Below are 23535 nucleotides of genomic sequence, written 5' to 3'. Positions count from 1 at the left end.
TTTTTTTAATTTTATTTTTTTTAGCCGAGTTCGACATCGTGGGGGGGTCTTGTACGTATGTTTGAGAATGTCCTGGGAATACTCGACGTCGCCCGTTTGTTCTGCGGATACTTTATCCGCAGCCTTGGCCCGACTGCCTGTTTGTGTCCGTGCACGTGTAACCTCACGTGCTGGTACACTGGATGGTGCACGAGCACACTCCGGGAAAACAAACAAAATAAATAAATAAATCTCCATCATCGGGAGAATTCCAGGTTTTACTTTGTGGTAATTGAAAACAAAGCGCGTTTTGGCGGCTGCCTCGTGTTTTCCAAAACGGACTCCGGTTCCAGCGCAGGGAAACTCCGCTCGGGGTGTTTGCGACCACCCGGACCACACCTCGCTGCAGCCCGAGCGAGCGGGACGCGGAGCCAGAGTGAAGAGGTGCGAGGAGGAATCGGAGCGACGCAGGGAGCGTGATCGCCATTTTCCGGCAACGCGATCTTCATTGGACGTCGTTGGTAGAAAGGATCGTGGTTCGGAACTCGCCGCGTCATGGGGGTGCAAGGCTGCATGAAATGCATCAAGTACATCCTCTTCGGATTCAATTTCTTCTTCTGGGTGAGATGATGATGGATCGCTCCATCTCACCGATTGGGGTCGTTCCGTGCGCGTCTCAACACTCCCATCCGAGTGTATCTCTGTGTCTGCGTCCTCGCGACCCATGTGCCCATTTTCGAGCGCATTCTCGATCCGTGTATACCTGTTGGTGGACACAAGTATATATGGTGTATATCTGTTGGTGGACACAAGCATACACGGTGTGTACCTGTTGGTGGACACAAGTATACACGGTGTATACCTGTTGGTGGACACAAGCATACATGGTGTATACCTGTTGGCCACAAGCATACATGGTGTATACCTGTTGGTGGACACAAGTATACACGGTGTGTACCTGTTGGTGGACATAAGTATACACGGTGTGTACCTGTTGGTGGACACAAGTATACACGGTGTGTACCTGTTGGTGGACACAAGTATACACGATGTATACCTGTTGGTGGACACAAGTATACATGGTGTATACCTATTGGTGGACACAAGTATACCTGTTGGTGGACACAAGTATACATGGTGTATATCTGTTGTTGGACACAAGCATACATGGTGTATTCCTGTTAGACACAAGTATACACGGTGTATACCTGTTGGTGGACATAAGTATACACGGTGTGTACCTGTTGGTGGACACAAGCATACACGGTGTATACCTGTTGGTGGACACAAGCATACACGGTGTGTACCTGTTGGTGGACACAAGTATACACGGTGTATACCTGTTGGTGGACACAAGCATACATGGTGTATACCTGTTGGCCACAAGCATACATGGTGTATACCTGTTGGTGGACACAAGTATACACGGTGTGTACCTGTTGGTGGACACAAGTATACACGGTGTGTACCTGTTGGTGGACACAAGTATACACGGTGTGTACCTGTTGGTGGACACAAGTATACACGATGTATACCTGTTGGTGGACACAAGTATACATGGTGTATACCTGTTGGTGGACACAAGTATACCTGTTGGTGGACACAAGTATACATGGTGTATATCTGTTGTTGGACACAAGCATACATGGTGTATTCCTGTTAGACACAAGTATACACGGTGTATACCTGTTGGTGGACATAAGTATACACGGTGTGTACCTGTTGGTGGACACAAGCATACACGGTGTATACCTGTTGGTGGACACAAGCATACACGGTGTGTACCTGTTGGTGGACACAAGTATACACGGTGTATACCTGTTGGTGGACACAAGTATACACGGTGTATACCTGTTGGTGGACACAAGCATACATGGTGTATACCTGTTGGCCACAAGCATACATGGTGTATACCTGTTGGTGGACACAAGTATACACGGTGTGTACCTGTTGGTGGACATAAGTATACACGGTGTGTACCTGTTGGTGGACACAAGTATACACGGTGTGTACCTGTTGGTGGACACAAGTATACACGATGTATACCTGTTGGTGGACACAAGTATACATGGTGTATACCTATTGGTGGACACAAGTATACCTGTTGGTGGACACAAGTATACATGGTGTATATCTGTTGTTGGACACAAGCATACATGGTGTATTCCTGTTAGACACAAGTATACACGGTGTATACCTGTTGGTGGACATAAGTATACACGGTGTGTACCTGTTGGTGGACACAAGCATACACGGTGTATACCTGTTGGTGGACACAAGCATACACGGTGTGTACCTGTTGGTGGACACAAGTATACACGGTGTATACCTGTTGGTGGACACAAGCATACATGGTGTATACCTGTTGGCCACAAGCATACATGGTGTATACCTGTTGGTGGACACAAGTATACACGGTGTGTACCTGTTGGTGGACACAAGTATACACGGTGTGTACCTGTTGGTGGACACAAGTATACACGGTGTGTACCTGTTGGTGGACACAAGTATACACGATGTATACCTGTTGGTGGACACAAGTATACATGGTGTATACCTGTTGGTGGACACAAGTATACCTGTTGGTGGACACAAGTATACATGGTGTATATCTGTTGTTGGACACAAGCATACATGGTGTATTCCTGTTAGACACAAGTATACACGGTGTATACCTGTTGGTGGACATAAGTATACATGGTGTGTACCTGTTGGTGGACACAAGCATACACGGTGTATACCTGTTGGTGGACACAAGCATACACGGTGTGTACCTGTTGGTGGACACAAGTATACACGGTGTATACCTGTTGGTGGACACAAGCATACATGGTGTATACCTGTTGGCCACAAGCATACATGGTGTATACCTGTTGGTGGACACAAGTATACACGGTGTGTACCTGTTGGTGGACATAAGTATACACGGTGTGTACCTGTTGGTGGACACAAGTATACACGGTGTGTACCTGTTGGTGGACACAAGTATACACGATGTATACCTGTTGGTGGACACAAGTATACATGGTGTATACCTATTGGTGGACACAAGTATACCTGTTGGTGGACACAAGTATACATGGTGTATATCTGTTGTTGGACACAAGCATACATGGTGTATTCCTGTTAGACACAAGTATACACGGTGTATACCTGTTGGTGGACATAAGTATACACGGTGTGTACCTGTTGGTGGACACAAGCATACACGGTGTATACCTGTTGGTGGACACAAGCATACACGGTGTGTACCTGTTGGTGGACACAAGTATACACGGTGTATACCTGTTGGTGGACACAAGCATACATGGTGTATACCTGTTGGCCACAAGCATACATGGTGTATACCTGTTGGTGGACACAAGTATACACGGTGTGTACCTGTTGGTGGACATAAGTATACACGGTGTGTACCTGTTGGTGGACACAAGTATACACGGTGTGTACCTGTTGGTGGACACAAGTATACGCGATGTATACCTGTTGGTGGACATAAGTATACATGGTGTGTACCTGTTGGTGGACACAAGTATACACGGTGTGTACCTGTTGGTGGACACAAGTATACACGGTGTGTACCTGTTGGTGGGCACAAGTATTCATGGTGTATACCAGTTTTGGATACCAGTATTCATGGTGTATACCAGTTTTGGATACCAGTATTCATGGTGTATACCCGTTTGTGGACACGAACGCCCGGTGTACCCCGTTTGTGGACATGAGCGCCCGGTGTACCCCGTTTGTGGACACGAACGCCCGGTGTACCCCGTTTGTGGACTGTGCTGTTTTCTCGTGCTGTGCGCAATAAATGTGCGTGAAGGATTCGTGCTTCATTGATATTTGACATGGAGGAACTTCGTTCTTTGACGCATCATTGGGCTGTTTGTACAATCGTTCGATTACCACACATTACCGACCCCTCGCTCATGGTAATCAATTGTTCTTATTATTTATGAGCGAAATCGAAATGTTTTTGCCAAATATTGAAAAAGTATCCCTTGCTGTGCACACCCTCTGGTGCCGTGCTGTGCACACCCTCCGGTCCTGCGCTGTGCACACCCTCCGGTCCCATGTCGTGCACACCCTCCGGTCCCATGTCGTGCACACCCTCCGGTCCCATGTCGTGCACACCCTCCGGTCCCATACCGTGCACACCTTCCGGTCCCGTGCCGTGCACACCCTCCGGTCCCATACCGTACACACCCTCCGGTCCCGTGCCGTGCACACCCTCCGGTCCCGTACCGTAACACCTCCAGTCCCGTGCCGTGCACACCCTCCGGTCCTGCGCCGTGCACACCCTCTGGTCCCGTACCGTACACACCCTCCGGTCCCGTGCCGTGCACACCCTCCGGTCCCATACTGTACACACCCTCCAGTCCCGTACCGTACACACCCTCCGGTCCTGCGCCGTGCACACCCTCTGGTCCCGTACCGTACACACCCTCCGGTCCCGTGCCGTGCACACCCTCCGGTCCTGCGCTGTGCCCACCCTCCGGTCCCTTACCGTGCACACCCTCTGGTACCGTACCGTGCACATTCGCGTGTTCTGTGCGAAGTTCTTGTGTTCCGGAATTCCTGCTCCTTTATTTTCGTTTCGTTTGATTCCTCATTGAAAACTCCATTTTGTGAAGCAATAAAAAGAATATTCTGTGAATTATAATGGGCGTGCCCCTTTTCCCGTTCGCCCCTTTTCCCGTTCGCCCCTTTTCCCGTTCGCCCCTTTTCCCATGTCTCCTTTTCTGTGCCCCTTTTTAATCTGCCCTCTTACCGTACCTGGTTTAGCATGCCCCTATTTACTGTGTCCCTATTACCGTGACCACTCGCCTGCTGTTGGCTCTGTGGTTAAGGTGGCTGGCTTGGGACATTCAGTTCCTGAGTTTGAGCCCCGTTTACTGTTAAATTAAAACCAGGTGGGGTTGACTCAGCCTGTTGTCCTTCCGAGGTCGGTGAAATGAGTACTATTGTCCTGGGGAAATAACCATCCAGGGTAACCTGCGTCGGAGTGGTGACCCATCCAGGACTGTACTCCTTGCCAATGAAACTGCCTTGAAAGCCCGATGTGCCTTTACTGCGTGAAAGGAATGGTATCATTATTATTATTATTATTTAAATTACCGTGGCCCCTATTACCGTGTCATACCGGGCGTCGTGGTGTGTGCCTGTAATCCGGCTACTCGGAGGCTTGGATTGGAGGATCACTTGAGGACGGGAGCTATGCGCTGGACCACGCTAGGAGAGGGTGTAGGGCATCCCGGAATCATGGCGAAACCCAATCCTTATCCCTGTGTCGTAAGAGGCGACCAGGGTTGCGTCAGGAAGGGCATCCGGCGTAAAACCTGTGCCAAATCGGTATGCGGATCATAACGGATGATCCGCTGTGGCGACCCCTAACGGGAGCAGCCGAAAGACGAAGAACAACTATTACCGTGTCATGCTAACATCATTTTCAATGATGTAATTAATTAATCACCCTCTGGTATTAAGCAGCAATCATTGCTTCTTTCGATGTTGCCTCCACAGTTTTGAAGTTTCTTCCATTAACGATGACCCTGCTAATTGTTACATTCACTCCTAAAAATTGTTACCGACGTCCATTTAACATCCCATCATTCCGATCTTGTGAAAGCGGTGTGGGTCATCCATAGTTTCAATGGAACTTCTCAGATAATGGTAACCAACGGTGGTCGGGTGATGCACCCCTGAGCACCCCTACCTTGCAATACATCGCAAAATGAGCGTCTCTTGCTGCCCGTGATCAAATGTCTCCAATAATCCTGTTCAAATTTTTCTATCTACCATTCGTCCAAACGATTCTAATGTGTGGACATGTCCCTCACCCAGCTCGCAGGTGGTGCAGTTCTGGGAATTGCGCTGTGGCTGCGCTTTGACTCCCAGACAAGGGAGGTGTTCGACATGAAAGATGCTCCAACGACCTTTTACGTGGGTAAGTCGGGTCCTCAGCACACATTACATGGCATTCGGATTCTGTGTACAATGTGAGAGAGAGAGAGACACACAGAGAGAGAGAGACACAGACATACAGACACATAGAGAGATAGAGAGACACACAGACAGAGAGACAGAGAGACACAGACACAGCCAGATATCCCCTACTCCACGTGAAGGACACCACAAAGGGATCTTTAATGTTCACCAACTAATTCCACAGATGTGATGCCTTGTTTAATGTCCATCTGAGAGATGGCACGCACATTGATTAATTTCCCTGCCTGTAAAACACCGAGATGACAGTTTATAGCTGGGTTGAGATTTGAACCCAAGCTATACAGCTGCGAGCAAGTGTGCATACCTCTCGGCCATCCTGCCGTGATTCTTCAGCTCAACCTTCTGGAAGAAGTTCAGGAGAGTCTTCTTCCCTGCTTTCTTCTTGTGTTTTTTTTTTTCAGTAAGCATTGCTTTGTAGTCACTGATAACATTTCCCAATTCTCTCTTGAATGCGTCGGTCACTTGTCCTGTTGCTTTACTCATTATAATCCTCCCATTATGTTAATCGTTCTTTTCATTTGTTTTTGCCTTCGTAACTCCGGGGATATCCCCACAGAGAACCCAGATGTGGAGAACCTAGCCGCAGTCGGTACGCCCATGCTCTCGTCACGCTAAACTTGTCCTGCTACTTAATTATTTTTAATTTTACTCATGAAGAAGAAACACTTTTGGCGCATTCCTTAATTTTGTTCTTCACTCAATATAATTGTCTGAACAGTCGAAAATGGTAAGTTTAATGCTTTGGCAATTTCACATATTCTGTTTATAAATATGGAGAAGGAGGGAGCACTGCCTTGCTTAAATTAGATTCATTTAGTTGTGACAATTGTTAATTTCTGAATTTTTTTTCAGATTTCACTCCAGATTTAGTCCACAAGCTCCGATCCTCAAATCCGAAGGCAGATTTCATTATATACTTCATTTAGTCTGTGAGAGTCCATCATGGAAAATCACACCATGAAATGCATAACATAGCTCCAAGCTCCAGATTTGAAAATAACAGCACCTACAAGAGTGATGTATGCAGTGATTCGTAGGTATGAGGACCAGGCATTCGATGATATGAGTGAGTTGAGTGAAAAAAATACATTTTGTTTGTTTTATCATCCAGAAACCATTGCGGCCTGTTCCAGGGTCAAGGCATATTTGAGCAGGCCGAAACAAAACGGCTGTGTAAGACACTGGCGAGGGGGACAGCGGGCTGACTAAGATGGTTTTGGCGTTATGGACGAGACGTGCACACACTGACATTTATTATTATACATATTATGGATGTGTGAAAGGACTTTTTGCTGCATTTGCCCATCTCAAATTGTTCATGAAAGCTGGCACAAATGCAAAGACTAAATTAAAGAGGATCAGTTTATCCATTTGAAGGTGAAAGGTTAATCAGTCATTTGTTATTGTCTGTAAAAACAAAAACCTGAAATTCTCTTTTCATTGGCTTCATCTCCGTGCTTGGTATTCTTCAGGTTTGATTGGCCATTTAGCGGAACAACTAGGATTTTAATGCATTGGGGCAATGTGTTTTCGATTATCTTGATTTTAAAAAACGCACTCCATCTGATATCCCTTTAACATTTCATTGAACGACCAATGTTGTTGTTGCACTTGTTAGTATCCACCATTAAAGGCTGTTGGTTCTTCGTTTTCATCAGCATGCAAGCTTCCCTGCAGTGTTTCCCAGAAAGAAGTTTTTGCAACGATTTTGCTTCCAAAAGGGACAGTCTGCTGATGGAGGCAATTATATATATATATATATATATATATATATATATATATATATATATATATATATATATATATGTATATGTATATATATATATGTATATGTATGTATGTATATATATATATATATGTATGTATGTATGTATATATACATATATATATATATATATACATACATATATATATATATATATACATACATATATATATATATATATATATATATATATGTATGTATATATATATATATATGTATGTATATATATATATATATATGTATGTATATATATATATATATGTATGTATATATATATATATATATATATATGTATATATATGTATATATATATATATATATATATATATATATATATATATATATATATATATATATGTATATATGTATATATATATATATATATATATATATATATATATATATATATATATATATGTATATATATGTATATATATGTATATATATATATATATATATATATATATATATATATATATGTATATATATGTATATATATGTATATATATATATATATATATATATATGTATATATATATATATATATATATATATATATATATATATATATATATATATATATATATATATATATATATATATATATATATATATATATATATACTGAACATTTGATTGTTTCTCTGATTTTGGGGTGTGTTTAAATGATTGGTCTGATTTGGCAGTGTCCTTTAGATGGTTACTCTAATTTTGGAAAGTCATTTGGATTGTTGCTCTGATTTGGGAGTGCTATTAAAAGATGGCTGCTTTGATTTGGGAGTGTCATTTGGTTTGTTGCCCTGATTTGGAAGTGTAATTTTGATTGTTGCTCTGATTTGGGAGTGTAGTTTTGATTGTTGCTCTGATTTGGGAATGTCATTTTGATTGTTGCTCTGATTTGGGAGTGTAGTTTTGATTGTTGCTCTGATTTGGGAGTGTAGTTTTGATTGTTGCTCTGATTTGGGAGTGTAATTTTGATTGTTGCTCTGATTTGGGAATGTCATTTTGATTGTTGCTCTGATTTGGGAGTGTAGTTTTGATTGTTGCTCTGATTTGGGAGTGTAATTTTGATGCTCTGATTTGGGAGTGTAATTTTGATTGTTGCTCTGATTTGTGAGTGTCGTTTTTATTGTTGCTCTGATTTGGGAGTGTAGTTTTGATTGTTGCTCTGATTTGGGAGTGTAATTTTGATGCTCTGATTTGGGAGTGTAATTTTGATTGTTGCTCTGATTTGTGAGTGTCGTTATTATTGTTGCTCTGATTTGGGAGTGTCATTTAGATTGTTGCTCTGATTTAGGAGTGTTGTTTGGATTGTTGCTCTGATTTGGGAATGTTGTTTTTATTTTTGCTCTGATTTGGGAGTGCCATTTTGTTTGTTGCTCTGATTTGGGAATGTCATTTCGATTGCTGCTCTGATTTGAGAATGTTGTTTTTGTTGTTGCTCTGATTTGGGAGTGTCATTTTGATTGTTGCTCTGATTTGGGAATGTCATTTTGATTGTTGCTCTGATTTTGGAGTGTCATTTTGATTGTTGCTCTGATTTGGGAGTGTCATTTAGATTGTTGCTCAGATTTGGGAATGCCATTTGGATTGCTGCTCTGATTTAGGAGTGTTGTTTGGATTGCTGCTCTGATTTAGGATTGTTGTTTGGATTGCTGCTCTGATTTAGGAGTGTTGTTTGGATTGCTGCTCTGATTTAGGAGTGTTGTTTGGATTGCTGCTCTGATTTAGGAGTGTTGTTTGGATTGCTGTTCTGATTTAGGAGTGTTGCTTGGATTGCTGCTCTGATTTAGGAGTGTTGTTTGGATTGCTGTTCTGATTTAGGAGTGTTGCTTGGATTGCTGTTCTGATTTAGGAGTGTTGCTTGGATTGCTGCTCTGATTTAGGAGTGTTGCTTGGATTGCTGCTCTGATTTAGGAGTGTTGCTTGGATTGCTGTTCTGATTTAGGAGTGTTGCTTGGATTGCTGCTCTGATTTGGAGTGCCATTAAAAGATAGCTGCTTTGATTTGAGTTTCATTATTTATTTTTCTTGTTTTTATCGAAAATCTTTGATAATTTTTGTGGTCTAATGTTAGATGTCAGACTGTGTCGAAGGCTTGAGAGATGTCTAGAAAAATGGCTTTCACCTTTTTTTTCAGTTTTGGATCAGGGCATCAATCCACATCTATGCCTGGCGTAAATAAATACAAATGTTCAATAACATTTGCATTTTCTCATCATGCAGGCAATTCCATCTTCACGTCTGAAGGGCCTTTGCTGAACCATTACATAATGATCACTCTTTGTAGCCAAAGACAGTCCTTCACACATGACATGCACATACCTGGGTACTTGCATTTCTTTATGCAATGAAGGTGCTGCCCATACAGAAAGCACGCTCTGAGATAGAAAGCAGTCGCAGTCTCAAAAAATCTAAGTCTCAAGACCGGACCACTTGCTACCCACAGTTTAGGAAGGAATTTGGCTGCCTTGCCTATTCTTCATCTACAGATACTGTGTGATTTTTAATGTCCACGAACTAAAGGTAGTAGGCAGGACACCCAGCGTAATGCCCATTTTAGCGATGACACGCTTTGTGATTCAACACCCTTCCTGTGAAGCGCCAATCCAACAGTTTATCTTAGTGTCAGAAATGAAACCCAGACTAGACAGCTCAAAGGTAAGTGTACTACTTCTGGACCATCCTGTCAGGACTGGATTGGTGTTGAGAAGTTGGATCAACAAAATTGTAAATCTGCAATGAGAAAAAGGTAAACAGAGCAAAATATGATTGAAGTCAGCAGTAATATATTCTGAGTATGGTAATCAGGTGGGAAATGCCTATTTTTTTCATACATCTGTGAATATCATTGTGGTATGGATAACTTTATAACTATTCTTGTAGTGCAATTTACTATCACCTTACAAAATTTCCATGAGATCTGATCACAGTTCTGGCAGATTCTCATCAGACCTTTGTGATAATATATATTGTTGCATTTACAGCCCCCGTTGCATCTGTTCAAGTCAGGTGAGGAGCTGCAAAACATGGAAGTAGTCGCTTCGTGGATGGCTAACTCAATGACAATTTAGAGGCGATTGTTTCCCCGAGCGGAGGTGACCAATCCTATTCCGAGTTCGGGCGAACACCGGGCCTGCTATCAGGATGTTAACCGAATGTCAATCCCCAGGGATTTGCCCATGTCACCCAAACGAGTGATGCGCAGAAGACAGATTTTGGAGCAGGCACACACAATCTTAAGAAATAAAGGTTTACTGAATGCAAGACTCGACGTGAGATACACTTACAGACAGATACAGCAGATGAGAGATACACGATGAATGACGATAATTAACAAATAGATCCCTAAATTACATTAAAAACTCCCCCCCCACGCCCCCCCTGACAGGCCCAGACATATACTGGCACACCTACTCACACACAATTCTGGCAGGATTGTTAAAAGGCTCAAATGTCTGAGGAAACAGCTAGGAGAGTAGAGCAGACCCATACCGGGCAGAGATCATGGCACAGTGATGCGTCCCTGACAGAAGATGAGCATCCTGCTTCACAGATATTCCCGGCAAAAGTGAGAGAGACAGAATGATCGATCTCAGGTTCTTGAATAGCCCCCCCCCTCCTCCATTACTCCATCCCAACTCCTCTTACCCCTCATGTGACGCAGCACAGCCATTCGGACGGAGCCTTCACGTTGGTGACCAAATAAGGACACGACCCACGGCTCTGGCCAATTGCGGTGCTTCTTGACGGCGACTCCGATCAATAATACACTACGGTGTTGCAACAGTAGGAGAATCCTGCCAGGCCTCACACCATGTGATTAGACCGATGGTACCAGCGGTGACGTTATGTATTCTGGGCTGAGCTGACGCCAGAGGTCACGGGGAGAAGGGAGCGAACCTTGTGCCGCATGCTGGCTGACCCTCGGGTGGTCTATTCACCTTACCTTGCCTGGCCCTTTTCGGCTGACAGGAAGGATGATGCATCACGCAACATGTTTATTTTAACTATTACTTCCATACACAACACCGCCTTGAAACGGCATACAAAAACGGGACAACTTAGCGTAAGCATGAAGTGCTTGTTGCAGGTAAAAATGAACTATGCGAGCACACGGTCCTTGCTAAGCCCTTTCCACGTCAATAACTACCCTGTACCCCACACGTGTAACAATATTTCAGGAATACACTTGTAAAAAATAAACATGTACCAAGAAGAACAGACAATTGGTGGATGACAAGAATTATAAGCTGGCGATCTGGAGAAGGCCCTGGAAGAATCGGATGGAGATATTGACACAAAAATTTTACTCGAGTACAAGATCTAAAATTGCATCGATGAGACCAGAATGGATCGAGTTCAGTGAGGCCTTCTTCTTGCAGTGGACTAAATAGGCCGGTCAAGTCAAGTCACATCCTGCTCTTTTATTCCTTCAATGCATCTGCTTTCTTTTAGCTCTAAAACTTATCGCTTTCCTGTTCTGCCAATAGTACTGCAGCATAGCAAACCAATTGTTCAACTTTTCATAAAAGCACCAAAATTGGTACATATGTTGACTAATGTATTCTGAACAATTCTGGATATGGAGCCACTCGAGATTTTGCCTTGGTCAAAATGGCCGCCATTCTACTTTAACAACATGGGATATCTGTCATTGTTATTGTCATTGTCATTCCAAGGCAGGAAGATGAAAGCTCTCTGGCTCCATGCTGTCAAGAAGAGGCGGACACTCGCATCATGCTACATGTGGCCCATGCTGCAGAACATGACCACCGTCGGATTCAAGTTCGAACCGTAGAGACCGACATCATCGTCTTGGCGGTGATGGTAGCCCAGGCACTACCATGCGTGGATGAACTCTGGATTGCCTTTGGGACGGGCAAGAGCTACTGCTACATCCCTGCCCATGAAATAGCTGCCTCCCTCGGTCCACAGAAGGCACGTGCCCTCCCTGTCTTCCATGCCATGACCGGATGTGACACGGTATCAGCATCCGTGGGGCATGGGAAGAAATCTGCCTGGGCCATATGGAACTCATTTCCAGAACTGACAGATTCTCTTGTGACCCTGACCACCACGCCAGTCAACATCCAGGATGACACAATGCACTGCATTGAAAGGTTTGTGGTGCTCCTCTATGACCGCACCAGTCCATATACGGATGTCAACGAGGCCAGAAAGAAACTCTTCGCCAAGAGTAACTCCGTCCAGCGCATCCCACCATCCTACGATGCTTTGGAACAGCATGTGAAGAGATCAGTCTTCCAGGGTGGCTATGTCTGGGGGCAGGTCCTGGTCCCTCAACCCGTGCTTCCATCACCAACAAGCTGGGGCTGGCGGCAAACAGAGGATGGGTCCTATGAACCGCTCTGGACCACACTCCCGGAGGCTTCAAAAAGCTACTTCGAGCTGGTGTCGTGCGGTTGCAAAAAAGGCTGTAGAAACCGCTGCAAATGCAAGAAGGCTAATCTGCAATGCACTGGACTGCGTGCTTGTGAAGGAGAATGCCAGTAGACAGACGCAGTAGACACAGACTGAGATATCGGCCGAGCTTAGAATGTGCAAATGAAAAGTCGCATTGCTTGTAAAAGTGTTGACTTCTTGATCCAGAGCCAGTACACTTGAGCTCAGAAACTCATATTGTACTAGACTGATGTATGCGTGTACCATGTGTCCTGGTAGAATGGTAGTAGACAGTAAACCGTAGCCACCTCAAAGTGAAGTGTGCAATAATTTGACTACATTTTCTGAGCTTGTCATTATCACGATTATCAGTTCCCTTTTCAAAATAGAGTAAAGTATGTAATCTATAATGCAATTTTTGTTGATTCCAAACCCATTGAATATGATGAATATCATTTGACTCTTGTTCTCCAGGCAATAATAGGTACTTTTCAGTGAAAAGTTTCAGGAGAGCAGCAATTTACAAATCAAACTAGAGGGGGAGCACTCGGGAGAGTGCAAAACCTCCGCCGCCAATACTGCTGGGTCACTCAAGTGAACCTTATATCTTATTCATTAAATATGATGTCGACAGTGCTGACAGAGTTATAGTTCTTTTCTCCAACATTTTTTTTTGGGGGGGGGGGAGGTTGGAAATCACTCAAAACATGCAAAAATGCACAAAAAAAATCGAAATTTTGTTTAAAAAAAAGTTGCAAAAATTTTTTTTTCTCGAACAATTTTTTTTTTGGGGGGGGTAACCATTTTGGGGGGTTGGAAATTACTTAAAACATGTAAAAATGCAAAAAAAAAAATTTTCTCAAATAATTTTTTTGGGGGTGGGGGGTAACAATTTTTCGGGGGTTGGAAATCACTTAAAACATGTAGAAATGCAAAAAAAAATTCTCTCTATTTTTGGGGGAGTAACAATTTTTTTTGGGGGGATGGAAATCACTTAAAACGTGTAGAAATGAAAAAAAAAAATTTTCTCTAAATTTTTTTTGGGGGGGGTAACATTTTTGGAGGGGGGGGTAACATTTTGGGGGGGGGGGGTTGGAAATCACTTAAAACATTTCTTCTTCTTCTTTCGGCTGCTCCCGTTAGGGGTCGCCACAGCGGATCATCCGTGTGATCCGCATAGTGATTTGGCACATGTTTTACGCCGGATGCCCTTCCTGACGCAACCTTGGTCGCCTCTTACGACACAGGGATAAGGTACACCTATTTTAACCGGGGTATACACCGGCCCAGTATACTGGTACTCATTTCACCGACCTCGGAAGGATGACAGGCTGAGTCAATCCCCTGGTGTATTAATTTAGTGGCCCAACGGGGCTTGAACTCAGGACCTTTTGGATCCCAAGCCGCTGCCCTAACCACTGCGCCAACACCAGGCTCCAACTTAAAACATGTAGAAATGCAAAAAAAAAAAATTCTCTTTTTTTTGGGGGGGGGGGGGGGTAAAAAAAAATTTAATGGCATAATCCTTGGACCATACCTAACCCCTCCACCAAGTTTCGTCGAAACGAAACGTTTCCGTCGAGGAGTTTTTCCGTAATACTGTTCACAAACAAACAAACAGAAAGGGGTGAAAACAGTAACCTCCATCCATATTCGAAGATGGCGGAGGTTAATAATGGCTTTTTTACCGAAAATACTAGCTCATAATATTTGAATACGCCTTTTCATGGTCAATTTACTGAATTTTACACTTTCCTCATAGCTACCACCAATACAATCAGAAAATAAGAGCATATAGCAAATTTCGCTAACGTAGAATGGCGGCCATTTTGGAAAATGGTCGCCGAAGCTGACCAAGGCACAATCTCGGGTGGCTCCATGTCTAGAATTGTTCGGAATACAATATTCTACATGTGTACCAATTTTGGTGATTTTATGAAAATTTGAACAATTGATCTGAAATATCAGACTATGCTGCAGGACTACAACTCTTATACTGGGCTGCATCCAAGCCTGGTGTGGTCTGGTCTGCTCAAATGTTTTAAATAGTTGCACACCGTGTTTTAACACAAATATTTAACAACCACGTCTTGCTTTGAATGCAAACTAATGTTTGCTTTCCATGGAGTTAAGAACTGTGATGGATGCTGATGCAATTGGCAATACTGTCCCATTTACAGCCCCCATGTCAACCGCTCAACCAGGAGATCCCTCCGCGGATGACCAAATTAAACAGGGATCATGGCGAGCAGTTTGAGTGTGTTCCCATATTCCGAATGTGGTCTAAATCATTGACGCTCATTTAATCCTCCAGGGGTTCTCAATTATCTGAATTGTTGGCACCCAGAAGAGATAGTGGTTTTAATAAAGCATGAAACGGACACACAGGTCCCTGACGAAGAATGCCAATTCATAAACATGATTCTTATAAATAAAAACAATTAAAGAAACGAACTCCATTATGGGCATAACAAACAGTCACACAGAACCGGACGAGTGATTGGAGCAGGCAGTGGGAAGTCCCAGGTTGAAGAGCAGGCAGGCAGTTTGTGAGAGCAGAACATCAGTGAAGGCAAAGGCTAAACTTAAGAACACTGTCAGAGACCAAGAGATCGAGAAATCAAGAACACCAAAAAATGCTTTTATAGATCATCTCATCCCACCCATCCCACCCAAGCCCGAACACACCGAAGCCCATCTTCTCTTTCTCTTTCTTTTTCTCTTGGACTATAACAGCCAGACATCGCCACCCCATCCAGTCATTGCATGTCGACCATATTCTTTAGTCTTGTGACCTGTACCCCTATCTTACTCTTTGTGGTGTGAGAGATTAAGCTACCGCTGCAAGCCGTCAGTCTTGTGGGCGCGTGGAGACCTGCACCTCATAAAGAACTATCTGTTTGTTGATTTCCTTGACCTGTGTGTGTTATACACCTAACTTATGGAATTCAAGCTTCCACTGTTTGGATTTAGAGGAAGTACTTGGAAAATTTGAGTGTAGATTCAGTGGTGTTAAATATGGCCGTTCGAGTGTCCGCTCTGAGTCTGGGAGGTCGATGGTTCAAACCCTGGCTGAGTCCTTTGACTTTGATTTGACCTTTGCAAATTTGCAAATCCAATTTGACCTTTGCCAATAAACTGGTTTAGCAGCACCAACACTGTAAAGCGTACGGTACAGGTTATTACCTCCGCCACTGAAGGTGAAGGAGTTTATGTTTTCACCCCTTTCTCTCTGTTTGTCTGTCTGTTTGTCTGTCTGTGTACAGGATATCTCAAAAAGTTGTGGACGGATCTGGATGAAAATTTTGTGCACAGGTTCTGTGTGATAACGACGAACTAATTAGATTTTGGTGAAGATCCGGATCTGACTCCACGAATTTTTAAAGTGATTCTTCATCATTGAGAGATATGGCTAAACTAATATATAGTACGATATCTCAAAAAGTTTTGGACGGATTCGGATGAAACTTGAGGAACATGTTGGGGGTGTGACCATGAAAATTGATTCGATTCCGGTGAAAGTCCGGATCTGATCATTTTTAAAGTGATTCTTCACCACTGAGAGATGGGGTGAAACCGATATATAGCACAATATCTCAAAAAATTGTGGACGGATTCGGCCAAAACTTAGTGGACGGGTTGCGTGTGTCGCAAGGACGAATTAATTCGATTTTGGTGAAGATCTGAATCCGGATCTGGATATGAGAGTTATTTAATTTTTTTAAGTGATTCTTCACCATTGAGAGATAGGACCAAAAGCGATATAGTACTGTATGGCATGATATTTCAAAAATGTAATGGGTCCAATATGTTCTCATGGATTAGGCATTACATGGCGGTGGTATGCGCTCTCCCGAGTGCCCTTCCAGTTTGTTGGTATTGGTCTCAGTGTAACGAGAGCTTGACCGGTGTATGATGAATGCATATTTCACTCCTGCTGGTGCCTTCATCGATTCAGCCATAATCAACTTAACAACTGTGCGGTTACATCACTCGCATATGTCAAATATGTCAAATGGTCACCACTCATTCACTTTAGATCACTAAAGGGTCACCATTTGACCCTTTAGACCACTGAAACCCCTTCAAACTGAGAAGAACCTGAAGATCCCTAAAGACTCTGAAGGCCCCAAAAGCCCCAAAGAGTCCACGAGGACCCAAAAGTCCAAAAAAGTCCTTGAGGGCCCAAAAGATATTGAACCCAAAAGTCAAGAAGACCCAAAAGTTCCCGAAGACCCAAAAGACCCAAAGACCCTTATAATTGTAGATCCTGTAGACCCATTAAAGACTTGACTATCCGTTTGACTTGACTATCTTGACTCCAAAAATCCGTTTGAATTGCCATGTTTTAAATGCACGTCTTGTTAAGGTATATAAAGCAGGTTAATATGTCCTCCTACCGTGGCATGGAATTCTAATTTCAAAATATATAACAAAAATAATGATAACATTGCAACATTGCATATTTTAATAAACACTAATAATATTTACAACAATAATAAGAATATCAAATGGCAATGTTAACGAACATATAATCCCCGTGCTGGCCTCAAGCACATCCGGGCTTAGCGAAAGGCAAGCTAATGCTCAAGCAGTACAGCAGGCAGGTATGCAACAAGGCCTTGAAGACCAATGAAAATTTGGTGCATCGGACCAATGGGCCCAACAGTACTAATAAGTGTGTGTGTGTGCGTGCGTGCGCGTGTGTTTTCATAAAGCATAACATATTCTCTCTGCTAACTCCCCTACCCCCATATATCTCTCTCTCTCTCTCTCTCTCTCTCTCTCTCTCTCTCTGTCTCTCTCTCTCTCTCTCTCTCTCTCTCTCTCTCTCTCTCTCTCTCTCTCTCTCTCTCTCTCTCTCTCTCTCTCTCTCTCTGTCTCTGTCTCTGTCTCTGTCTCTCTCTCGTTTGTCTCTCTCTCGTTTGTCTCTCTCTCGTTTGTCTCTCTCTCGTTTGTCTCTCTCTCTCTCGTTTGTCTCTCTCTCTCTCGTTTGTCTCTCTCTCTCTCGTTTGTCTCTCTCTCTCTCGTTTGTCTCTCTCTCTCTCGTTTGTCTCTCTCTCTCTCGTTTGTCTCTCTCTCTCTCGTTTGTCTCTCTCTCTCTCGTTTGTCTCTCTCTCTCTCGTTTGTCTCTCTCTCTCGTTTGTCTCTCTCTCTCTCGTTTGTCTCTCTCTCTCGTTTGTCTCTCTCTCTCTCTCTCGTTTGTCTCTCTCTCTCTCGTTTGTCTCTCTCTCTCTCTCGTTTGTCTCTCTCTCTCTCGTTTGTCTCTCTCTCTCTCGTTTGTCTCTCTCTCTCTCGTTTGTCTCTCTCTCTCTCTCTCTCTCTCTCTCTCTCTCTCTCTCTCTCTCTCTCTCTCTCTCTCTCTCTCTCTCTCTCTCTCTCTCTCTCTCTCTCTCTCTCTCTCTCTCTCTCTCTCTCTCTCTCTCTCTCTCTCTCTCTCTCTGTCTCTCGTTTCTCTCTCTCTCTCTCTCTCTCTCTCTCTCTCTCTCTCTCTCTCTCTCTCTCTCTCTCTCTCTCTCTCTCTCTCTCTCTCTCTCTCTCTCTCTCTCTCTCTCTCTCTCTCTCTCTCTCTCTCTCTCTCTCTCTCTCTCTCTCTCTCTCTCTCTCTCTCTCTCTCTCTCTCTCTCTCTCTCTCTCTCTCTCTCTCTCTCTCTCTCTCTCTCTCTCTCTCTCTCTCTCTCTCTCTCTCTCTCTCTCTCTCTCGTTTGTCTCTGGATGTGTCCAGATGGTAGCTTGTCTGCAGGCGGTGTTCACCAAGTCGGTGTTCTCCGAACTAAGTTAAAGAATTTCTTCCAAGTTTTCTCAATTTGGATTTGCTGTCACACAAGATTCTGGAGGAAACTTTGGCATGTATACAATATTGTTTTTTATTTATTTATCCAAACACCGTGTTTGAAATCGATTTCAGCCTGCAGCCATGAGAGTGCATGATTTCCATTCCATGGAATCCCAAATGTCACTCCGCTGTTTGACACCGACGTCACAACCCAGTGAACTGGGGTTGATGCCACCACTTCCTGGCATCTCAAACATTGCTAGCTAAAGAGTTTTTTTTTTCATTTCTCCGAATTAATCAGAATCTGACCGTGATTTCTCCATTTGATTTTACAGTCATTATAATAAAGTCGCCGAGATTTAATTGAGGTTTTTTGTTGCTCTGGATTTTGGCATGAGCAGTTTGTGCAAGAGAATACAAAACCCGGTTTTTAATTTATGAGGAAAAGCGGTCCGTTATTTTTATGACAATTATCTTTGTAATTCAAACTGACGATCTTGCTTTTTTGCAAATTTAAATTCCTGCTGTGCTTCCTTTGATCTTTAATTTCGCACCGATGCAAAGTCGTCTCGAGAACCACGATGCTGACTTTTGGTGATCTTCACTGTCTATTTCCTTAAACTAATTTACACTAGGATGAATGAAGAAAGTGGTGGAGGGTGTCTCCACCGCCCCCCCCCCCCTCCTCCGTTTCCTTTCATCAAACACTCCATTTTCCTCTTATAAAGAATATATCATAAACTAATCGGCCAGGGATAATGTGTGGTATAATTAAATCACTCACCAATCTTACTCTTTCTGGCATTGAGCCACCAGGCCTGCCTGGTGTTGGCTTAGTGGTTAGGGTGGCGACTTGGGATCCTGGGGTCCTGAGTTCAAGCCCCGTTGGGCCGCTGAATTAATACACCAGGGGGTTGACTCAGCCTGTCATCCTTCCGAGGTCGGCAAAATGAGTACCAGCGTACTGGTAAGGGGGACACTTCATCAGCGGCATTGTCGCGTCCCAACCAATGATGCAACCAGCAGCCACAGGCTGCACTCGATGGAGAGATAGACCAGGCCTGCCAATTGCAATGGATTCCTCAAGCACGAAATTCCAAACTAAAGGCAATATTGAACCAATGATGGTTCAATGCCTCCCTTCTGCGATGATCTCATGTTAGTCGCAAATCTTGTACATAAATATAATGCTTGGCAGCCGGGTTCAGCATCATGAGCTCGGTACTCAGATGGCAACATCATTGTTGTTGTTACCCCGCTTGCGCGAAGCAAAAAGCAGGAGTAAGCGATTGGTTCACTTTGTCTCTCTGTCTGCCTGTCTGTCCACAGATGTCAGATTGTCCGTCTGTCTCCATAAATGTCAAATGTGAGGTACTTTGTCTTTGAATTCTATGAATTCATCTATGAATTCTATGAATTCATCTATGAATTCTATGAATTCAGTCTATGAATTCATCCCGATCGCACATGCGCAGAGAGGAGTAGGAGTGAGATAATTTTTTTTTATTTTTTTTTACTCTGTCTGCCTGCCTCGCATTCAAACAAAATTGGAAATCATTCCAAGCATGAAACTTACTGCTTTTAAAGACGTCATAAAGGACCCAAACTACAGGCATAAGGTCAAACAAAATTGAAAATCATTCACAAATAATTCAGTATATACTTCAACACTGCACAGGGTAATGTGTTCTATGACATCTCTCGTTTGTTTATTTGTGTATTCATTTAAATATTTTCGTCTAAATTCCCAATCACATGTTTGTGTTTTACATGGTTTAACTTCCGACTCTTCTGCAAAAGTTCGTGCATCCATGTCAACACGTACTGTACTTACCACACACAGGATAGCAACATTATCAACCAAGGTTAAGCTTCATCTTGTGCTTCACAATCGATCTGTTTCTTTCTCGTTTTAATTAATTTTTCTCACATCCCTTCGATGAAAGATTTTTTTGTGTTCTTCGTCTCACCCGAAGGGGATGCGAGACTATTGGTGTGTGCGCGTGCGCGTGCGTATTTTTGCTTTAAAAATGTTTTTTTTTCTGCAACTGCTTGTCCGATCAATGCAAAAGTTAAAACATAGGAGAGACTCCCCATTGAGAATATTGCATTGCTAACTCTGCAGTCATGGGTCACATGATATGGCAACCATATTTGATTAAAGGAATTTGGACATCATTTTCTCCGAAACCTCTCAACGAAAAAAATGGAAACTCGGCGTATGCCATCAACTCCCCGTGGGGATATAGGGTGATCATGATGATGTCATCGCCGAAGTGGTTTTCCAGCCATAATTGATTGAATTGAAATCTTTATATGAAAAATTTGAAACTTCTTATATCTGATCTATGACCCGATTTGAGTGAAGAATTAAAGTTATGACGTTCATAACCCATGCCAAGAAACGATGTGACACAATAGGTAGGGTGTGTGAATGATATTGGTATATGGGCCATAATAGCAGTGGGCCAAAGTAGTAATGTGCTCAGTTAATGATGGTATGTTTGGTCAGAATGAATGTGCAAGGTGAGACTATGCACGCTACGGAATGCCGTTGTAGTTTCAATTTAAAGTTTATGGTTATGGAAGAGCAAGGAGACAAAGGGCAAAGAGGAAACATACTAAAAATGGAACGCAACATTCTAAAAAGGTGAACCTGGTTTTTTTTTAATTATACAAGGGTCGAGGCTCTTTGAGGAGCTAAACAACAAAGGGCTGCAGGTTCACAAACTATCAGAGGGTATGGAAGAAGTACATGCACAAGGAGAAAAGGAGGAATAATGCTAAAAAGGAGCTCACTCCACCTTGGACGTACTCCTTCTATTCAACCAACAGTAGATGGAGGCCCTCAATATCAGACATGAGATCAGGGCTGCCTCTCTGGCCATGTCTCTTGCTTTTGATGCAGTCTGCTATTGCGCCTTGCTCTCCAAATTCTCAACCAATGGCATCCGAGGCCAACTCCACACATGGCTTACTGACTTCCTCTATTCCTGGAGCTAACGCGTGCCACTCAACGGAATCCTTTCATCTCCTCTCCCTGTCAAGGCTGGAGTGCCCCCAAAACAGTGTTCTGGGCCCAGTCCTTTTGATGATCTTCATACATTATCTCTGACTACTTGGAAAATCCCTTTTATCTATTTGTTGATGACTCCACCCTCTGATGTCACATTCCTCATTCTTCAGACAGGAACACTGCAGCCTCTTCCCTCTCTGGATACCTTGAAGAAAAAAAATCACAAGATGGTCAAACACTTGGAAATATCTTTCAATCCTGACAAATCTCACACTCTCACTATCTCTCTCTGAAAGGACCGTCTGGCAAAACCTACGATCTACTTTCTCATATAATCCTCTTGACGAAGTTCAGTCATTCAAACTCTTGGGTCTCTCTATCAGCCATGATCTTTGTTGGGCAAACCACATTTCAAAGTTGGCCTCCAAAGTCAGCCACCGACTGGGCATCCTTCCTCCGTCATACAATGTCCTTCATTGACACACCTTAACTCCTATCCACCGCCAAGGTTTTCACACGCAACTTGATGGAGTACTTTCTGGTCTTGCACTCTCTGCTCTTTCTGTGTTTTTTTCTCCCCCGGGTTTCTGCAGGGAACACATGGTCCACCATCAACCCCCTTCTGTTGAAACTACTTCAATCCAGGATCATGGTTCACCTCCACTCATTTGTTCCTCTTTTTATCCTGCCTGTAGAATGAACTTCCACATCCTCTTCAATCTCATTTTTTCCCCTCCGGTTCTTCAAGACAGCTGTTCACCACCATCTCAGATTATCCCCATCGAAAACCATTATCTCTTTTACCCTCCTTAACCAATCCCCCCTTCCTCCATATTTCTAGTTTTCCATCCTGAGTTTCCTTCTGTATCCATATTATCCACCCCATGCATCCTTTCCTTCCCCCACCCCCCCCCATTCCTCCACACACATTGTTTGTCTGCCCCCCTCTGTCTTGGTCTTCAGCCCCCCCCCTCTCTCTGCTGTTCCTTTTGTCCTGTTGCATTCTCCATTTGATGTACAAGTACTAGTTCTTCCATGAGCCTCGACTATGCTTCCAAAAAAATTTGGACTAACACTGGTGCAAAGAAGGACAGAATGGGAAATAATCAGTGGGTGTAGAAGAGTTCATGTATGTGTATCGGTGAGTGCATGAGGTAGTGTGGTAGTGGATTTGAAAGACTGAAGTGAGAATGAGATGAGGAACATGGACAGACTTCCACAATCCAGAGAATATGGGTACAAATTAATGCAAGTGGGCAACCATACCTGGACTTCGGGAGGGTGAGCAAGCAAGGATTTATTGAGGAATGCATGCAACTTGGGGTGGCTTGGGGAGGGTGGATGTCGGAGGGGGCAGGAGGGGAATAAGGCTTGATGTGAGTTTGCATAAAATATGGCTCGCTGATGGAAGAGATACAGTCCTTGGGAATTCACCACCTGTCTTGAGATTCCAATGGTGCAGAAGGACTTGTTTTCAACTCAAGAGGAGTAAGATAAGAAGCAGGAGCACCAGCCCAGCATGGTGAGCAATACTCCAGGGATCTCCGAATGAAAGCATTGTGCACCGTAATGAGCTCGGTGTGGCCAG

General features: G+C 43.4%; 1 protein-coding gene across 2 annotated transcripts in view; it reads left to right on the top strand.

The window, feature by feature from the left end:
• The first annotated feature begins 268 nt into the window (after positions 1-268).
• LOC147025806 (CD9 antigen-like) overlaps positions 269-23535 on the top strand; it is a 55075-nt gene continuing 31808 nt past the window's right edge. Inside the window, exons 1-2 of one of the 2 annotated variants that reach the window (XM_085880644.1) lie at positions 269-600; positions 5821-5923. In XM_085880644.1, coding sequence (XP_085736770.1) covers positions 535-600; positions 5821-5923 — 169 coding nt within the window. In that variant the 5' untranslated portion in view covers positions 269-534. The remainder of the gene's footprint in view (positions 601-5820; positions 5924-23535) is intronic. The other variant, XM_085880643.1, reaches the window with a different exon arrangement.

Source organism: Eptatretus burgeri, chromosome 5 (assembly GCF_056783735.1).
Source record: "Eptatretus burgeri isolate ZD-2024b chromosome 5, Ebu_testis_v1, whole genome shotgun sequence".
Taxonomy (NCBI): domain Eukaryota; kingdom Metazoa; phylum Chordata; class Myxini; order Myxiniformes; family Myxinidae; genus Eptatretus; species Eptatretus burgeri.
This window is presented reverse-complemented; position numbering and strand designations above follow the sequence as displayed.